At 38.1% G+C, this 6,840-nt stretch overlaps 1 protein-coding gene across 1 annotated transcript; it reads left to right on the top strand.

Moving 5' to 3' along the window:
* Positions 1–3,096: 3,096 nt before the first annotated feature.
* On the top strand, positions 3,097–4,370 carry LRRC3B (leucine rich repeat containing 3B). The gene has a single exon (XM_029961834.1). The coding sequence runs from the start codon at positions 3,270–3,272 to the stop codon at positions 4,047–4,049; it is 780 nt and encodes a 259-aa protein (XP_029817694.1). The 5' UTR covers positions 3,097–3,269; the 3' UTR covers positions 4,050–4,370.
* The last annotated feature ends 2,470 nt before the right edge of the window (positions 4,371–6,840 follow it).

Genomic DNA, 6,840 nt, shown 5'->3' with positions numbered 1-6,840 from the left:
AGCTCAGTAGAAATCTCACTATGTATTAAAAGCAATGTTCTTTCCCTGAGGATTTCAGGATTTGTACATTCTACGCTTTTGGATGTTTGTATTGAGTGAATGGTCTTGGGGGAGCATGAGAAGATAAAGCTTGAAAACCCACTTAAATTGCAAGACTGCAAAGAACTCTTTTGTGCAATCGTCTGTCTCCAGTTTTATTGCCCTGCAATATTTGACTTGTATGTTAGGTTTTCTATGTTTGTATTTGTATTTTAGAAATGTACACAAAAAACCCTTTTTATAACATGCTGCTACCATTGCTCATTGGATTGCTGTCACTTCCCTGTGCCTTTGTTTACTTTTTAATTTAGTTTTAATTTTGTTCTTTATTTGCAGATTTATAATTAATTCATGTATTTATTTTAATTCTGTGTCTTTCATCCCTTTCTCTGTAGTCCTTAGTGTTTCTGTCTCTTGTGTTAGTTCCGACTTTGCTACCTTCTTTATTTTTTTGTATTCCAAGCAGATGAAATTAGATGGATGTTCAAGAACCCATAAATATTCCTATTGGCATTAGAAATGTGTAGATCCTAGTTTTCTTTTCTCTTCTTGCAATGATAAGGAGTAAAGAAAGTTCTTGCAGTAAGTTTATTGTTGAAACCCAGACCTCAGATATCCCTTTGATCAGATATTCTGATTATGGAAGCAAACAAAGCTCTGTTTACCCTCACTGATGCTCAGTCCTATTGCATTTCTTCCAGTTAATTTACTGAGAATTTGCTGATCTTTGTTCTTGTTCAACTAAGTTTTGTTGACTGGGTTGTTCATTATGGGTTTAAATTTGTGTTTTCTCTTTCTAACAACCTAAAACATTGGGAGCTTTTCCCCTCTCTGTATCCATTTACTTGGTTATGTCTTTTGAAGAGGCATTGCTTCATTAAACATTTTCCTGCTTAGTCTGTAATGATCCTACTACTCCCACTCTAAACCCATTATTACATTAAATAGTTTCATTTGTCTTCAGTGGGATGAAGATGTTCCACATTGTCTTTGGTTCTTGGGGCCTCTTTGATACATGATCTTCGGTGGTGTAACTGCACTGTGGAAGACTCAGCAGGGTCTATGCCCTAATTCCAGGTTGGCAGGATTTTTTAGCCTGTAATGGAGCAAATATGTTATTCAGTTGTCACACTCTGGTGACAACAGTATGATTATGCTTCCACAAAATTAAGCATCTGAGACTACTTCAGGTCTTGTCTCTTTCACCCCCGTCTATTCCAGCAGTAGGACTCCGGTGTTGGTAGTGGGAAGCCACTGTGTACGAGTAGTGGGTGATGAGATGATGCTCGTTCTGTGGCAAAGAGCTGGACCACTTATGTACTCTTTTGGTGCAGCCCAGTAGCGAGACATGTAAACATGAAGGGAGAAGACAATAGGTGTCTGTATCTCCAGGGGATGGGCCATTTTGCTGCAACACCCAGGGCTGCTGGAGGGAGAAGCAGAACGCCAGCTCGGAATGCCAGGGGAAGCAGCTGCCAGCTCCAGCTTGGCCTCCAAATGGGCTTCACATTTTAGCAGTACTTAGCACTTTTGGGCAGGCTGGGAAAAAACAACTTCTGGAACTTGTCTCCTCCTATAGCAGATTTCTGTCTGGTCTGAAGACCAGGCACTGCAGTGACCAAAGAGCCAAAGGGAGAAATGGAAAGGATGAACCCACTGCAGTGGGGTTCTTTCACATTAACCCCTTTTCTTCCACAGAGGTCATGAAGGACTCCATCGACTGGGGAGGTGCTACCTCACGTCTCTCTCCTCAAAAGGAACTTTTCATACTCTGCATACTTCCCTTCTTAATGGTTTCACATTTCCAGGGTTAACTTCACAACTTCTCATTGCTATTACTGCAATGTGCCAGAAACTGCAGTTGGTATGTCAATTCTGCAAGCAAAAAATGATTGCAATGCAATTTCTTCTTTTTTGTGTAAAATCATACATATCCTCCCTGCAGGGATTTTCTTGTTTAGTGGACTACAATGTGGATTTGGAAAAAAAACATAATTCATTTGTATGTAAATACAACCTGAAGGCTGCAAATATCTGAGCTTCTACAAAGACAGAGGGCATGTACATGAAAACAAATGGACCTGTTGTCGTTAGAAATTCATAGTTTACCATAATAGGGGTGGGGGAAAAGGTTGTGTTTGAAACCATATAGGTCAGCATTTCAGACTTCTGTGTTTGTGTTCCAATTAAAGGAGAAAATGGAAAAGCTTCTGGATGTTTACTATTTTTAGGCTAACTTGAGAGGAGAGGAACAGAAATACTATTTTTCATATGTTCCATTAGCAAAATATATGCCACAAATAAGATATTTTTGTGTTTGGCTCGTACATAGATTTGTGTGAGTTTTATTTGGTTTGGAAGTGGGGTATGTGAATTTTTGGCAGTTGTTCCATTTCTTTTTCTCTATGTTAAATGCAAATAAATTTTTCAAGATAACTGGAAGTAGAAATTATGTCTGTGGGTCTCACAAAATGCTGGAAAGTACAGGAAGTCCAGCATTCGAAAGCAGAAGCAAAGGAGGGGGGAGAGAAACAAGGAGATGGTGGATGTTTGTGGTGTCTTGCAGCAGCATTTGGTTTGCCTAATTTTTGTTCCTTGATATAGTAAAAATATTTTGTTGCTAAAGTATTTTGATTTGGATTTACAATAGCATAAATTATTTTGAGATAAGTTCACATTAACCACCACAAATTCCTCACTTACCTGTCACTGTTGCTGGGGATACAACTTCTGGCTCCTATTAATGCATCTTCTACTTCAGCAAGGGAAAATGCAATTTAGTTTTATACCTGTTTTAGAAAAATCTATGATAAAAATGAACCAGTGCCTTCTCTAATAAGTATTAAAGACCAAACCTGTGCAATTTGTAGTAAGTGCAGTCTATCCTCTTAAAAATGTCCAGGGGATATATGCACTAAACTCAGATTAATGCTAATAGGAGTTACCTAAGATAATAGCTCATTTATTTAGTGTTGCATTTCACTTTAATTTCTGTTTTCTTTTTATGAAAACAAAGTTAGGGTTGGAGTTTATGGTATAAAGAACTTTTTTTCCTTCCTCTCTGTAGGCATGCTTCTAAGAAGAGCACTGACCATGAGGAAGCCCATGTGTTAGTTGTTTTTTACTAAACCCACGGAAGAAAATGGAGCCACGTTTCAGCTTTGCCGAACCTTTTTCCACCACAGTTGGCTGAATGAGAAATGGTCATGTGATTATGCTGACACCCCAGCATGCATTTGGTAGACCTGTGGTTAACTCGTTCCCTCTCCATGTGTCTGCTCTTACAAAGCTTTGTCCTCATGATACTGTGCTTTCATTCTGCCAGTATGTGCCCAAAAGGCTGCCTCTGTTCCCACTCTGGAGGTCTGAATGTCAGCTGCAGCAATGCAAACCTCAAGGAAATACCCAGAGATCTTCCTCCAGAAACAGTCTTACTTTATTTGGACTCCAATCAGATAACATCTATCCCCAATGAAATTTTTAAGGACTTGAACCAACTGAGAGTCCTCAATTTATCAAAAAATGGGATTGAGTTTATAGATGAACATGCCTTTAAGGGGGTGGCAGAAACCTTGCAGACTCTGGATTTGTCTGACAACCGGATTAAAAGCGTGCACAAAAACGCTTTCAACAACTTAAAGGCCAGAGCCAGGATTGCAAACAATCCCTGGCACTGTGACTGCACACTGCAGCAGGTATTGCGGAGCATGGCCTCCAACCACGAGACAGCCAACAACGTCATCTGCAAGACTTCTGTGCTGGATGAACACGCAGGGAGACCATTCCTCAACGCTGCCAATGATGCTGACCTCTGCAACCTTCCTAAAAAGACTACTGATTACGCCATGCTGGTCACCATGTTTGGCTGGTTCACCATGGTGATCTCCTATGTAGTTTATTACGTCCGACAGAACCAGGAGGATGCAAGGAGGCACCTTGAGTACTTGAAATCCCTGCCAAGCAGGCAAAAGAAACCAGATGAAGCTGATGACATTAGCACTGTGGTATAGTATCCTGAATACAATGACTGCCTTTGTGATGAGAACTAGAATTGGATGACGCTAAAACCAGAGGTTTACTACTAATGTTCATTGTAAACATTAAGACTTTTGGGGTTGTTTTTTTTTCCTGTTTAACTGAATTACGCCCCTGTTGAGCTTTCTAACAGAAAGTTTTGTCTGGGTGGTATACTTCAATTATTTCTCTGGTGGTATCCTAAAACAAGTGAATTAATATGTAAACATTAGTTTAGACCCATTCCACTATTTAATAACTAAATTTATTTTTTTAATTTAAAAACTAAATAAAAGCTTAAATTTGAACCATGTAAAGCACAGTAATTTATTGATCAGAAACCTGTGCAGTGCCAGAGCACACTTGGTTTCTTCAGAGGAATGATGATGAAGAGGTCCAGGAGTGGAGGGTCCCTGAAGGGCACTTCTCACTCATGGGTGCAAAGTGAAAAGCTGGTGAATGGTAGCTTGTCTGGGGGTCTGACCACCAAGATGGGAGAGGGGTGCAGTGTGAGGAGAGCAGAATGCTCTGACTCTGAGTGTAAGGGACTGATGCTTGGTTAAGACCTCAGAGGGCATTTAGGCAGTGCTGGGGAGGAGAAAACATAAAGAAGCTGCATTTCAGGATGTCAAAGAGAGGTAAGTTGGGGGAATGTGGTGGATTTTCATCTTACACCTACTTACTGCCTTGTGTGAGCTTCGTGCAACTGTCCTCAGCGCTGGGGAGCACAGCAAGAAGACAAGAGCAAACTTAGTATACTGTTCAAACTGGAGTACCACTAGTGATGATTAAAATAAAACCTAATAAACCTGGGTTTTTTTAATCTGTATATAATCTGTTCATAACTAAAAGTGACTTTATTTTTTAGGGTATAGCCTTTTTTAAAAAATGAAGGAAATAAATTAATATATAGGCTAGGCATATTCTGTTGTGTGATAGGAAATACATGTTTTTGTATGATTTCATGACTAAACATTTGGGAAGATATAAAGCCCACATGCAGTTAAACTCAGTGTTGCATATGAAATGGATATTTTAAATCTCTGCTGTCTTTAAAAATATGATTTTTTTTTTCATAGATAAAGTTTTCAAAGGGAACAAATTCTCAAGAATGTATTTGTCTTGTTCTTTATTACCATAATAAAATGATGCTTGTCTGTGGGTCCCTGTAGGTCCCGTCTAACTGACATTGGAATGTGTATTACGGAAGGGTGGATAAAAAAATATATAAAATGCTGCTTTGCTAGAACAAGTATTAAAAGACAGCCTTAAAAATTAAGAAAAAACTCTGGAATCATTTCTCCAATTAGATTATCTGTTATTTCTGTTACAGTTATACTCTTTTATATTTTAGAGGGCACAAGCTTGTTTACCTTATTTCTTTCAGAACATTGTTAAAAGAATAACTAAAATCTATTTCAAAGTCAGAGAGCAGGAAAAAGAAGATGATTTTTTTTTCAATATGCATAGAGTCAACCTTTTATGTAATCTTTGTAGGCTAAGTCCTACCTGAGTTCTTGTGACCAGCTTAGCTGTTTGCATTGCTTTATCTCCATGAACAGTTTTTGGCAAATCAAGAGAGTGTTAATGTTTGTTAAGGGCACAGTCTGTCTGGGAAATATCTGCTGTCTGATATTTCTGTTCCTGAAACTACCTCCCTTAAGTAAAAATTTTATTTTCTAAGCTGAGGAGACTGTTGATTACACATCCTCCTTAGTTAGCATTTTATACTTTCCTTTTTCCAAGCTCTATCTGGCTATATACCCCAGTCCCCCAAGCTCTACATAGACTCCTTCAGGAGCCAAAAGCAGTAGGGTTAAATACACATGTGATTCTGAAGAGAGCATATAAAATATTATACTGTACTGGCAATATAACAAACCCTACTGAATGGGATGTGTGTGCCTCTGTATAGGCTGAGCCAAATTTGTTCCTGATGTAATTCTTCTAATTTTTCTAAAATTTCCTTCAGAATAAAATTGGTTTTGTTTCTATCACTGTGTTCCCCAAGTGATATTTAGGATCCAGCTAGTATGCTTCTTTTGGAAAAAGCAGGGGGGACTAGCTAAAAGAAGGAACTGAGCTGGAGGTACTAATATAATCAAGAATTCAGTGTTTATTCACAGCTGAATGCAGAAATTTCTACACAAAATTTGGACAAAATTATTTAAACAGCAACATCTACAAAATTCTGGATGGTCCTAAAACACTTTAAAAACACTTGCAGGTTTTAAAAATTATATTTCAAGCAACATTTTAAAAAAGAACCCCTCTTCCCAAACCTGACTGACAAAAATGTAAAGAATGTATCTTTAGTTTTTCTGGTTTTCCACTTTATTACTTGATCTGCAAGACAGCATCTGGAGCTGGTATAGATTTAGCCAAGCTGAATTTCTGACTCTACATCTTTAAATCCAGACCAAAATTCATTTAAACCAAGTTAAGCATTACTCTGTAGAAATGTTTTGGAAGGATGGTTTCCAGTCAGTTCTCCAGGTCTATTGATTTTCTTTAATTGATCTCTATCAAACATCTCTCCTCACAAAAGTTTTCCTTTGAAGGCTGTACTGAAATCTCTTTTTTAAAGTGTGAGAATCAAGGCAATACTCGGACAACCAATAGATGCAAACTCATCAAGCTGAATTTAGCTGATGAGGAAAATTAGTTAAATCACTGTTCCTCGGCTATATGGACCTGTCAATGCAAGTTTTCCTGTCAGCTCAAATATTTGGGCTATATCTCTTTATTTCATTGAAAAGAAACAGAATAGAAAGATAAAAACTTTTA

Source organism: Manacus vitellinus, unplaced genomic scaffold (assembly GCF_001715985.3).
Source record: "Manacus vitellinus isolate BGI_N305 unplaced genomic scaffold, ASM171598v3 scaffold_3_pilon, whole genome shotgun sequence".
Classification (NCBI taxonomy): domain Eukaryota; kingdom Metazoa; phylum Chordata; class Aves; order Passeriformes; family Pipridae; genus Manacus; species Manacus vitellinus.
This window is presented reverse-complemented; position numbering and strand designations above follow the sequence as displayed.

What these genes read in the sequence shown, in the direction of transcription:
- LRRC3B (XM_029961834.1), top strand. Translation starts at nt 3,270, where the DNA reads ATGCATTTGGTAGACCTGTGGTTAACTCGTTCCCTCTCCATGTGTCTG.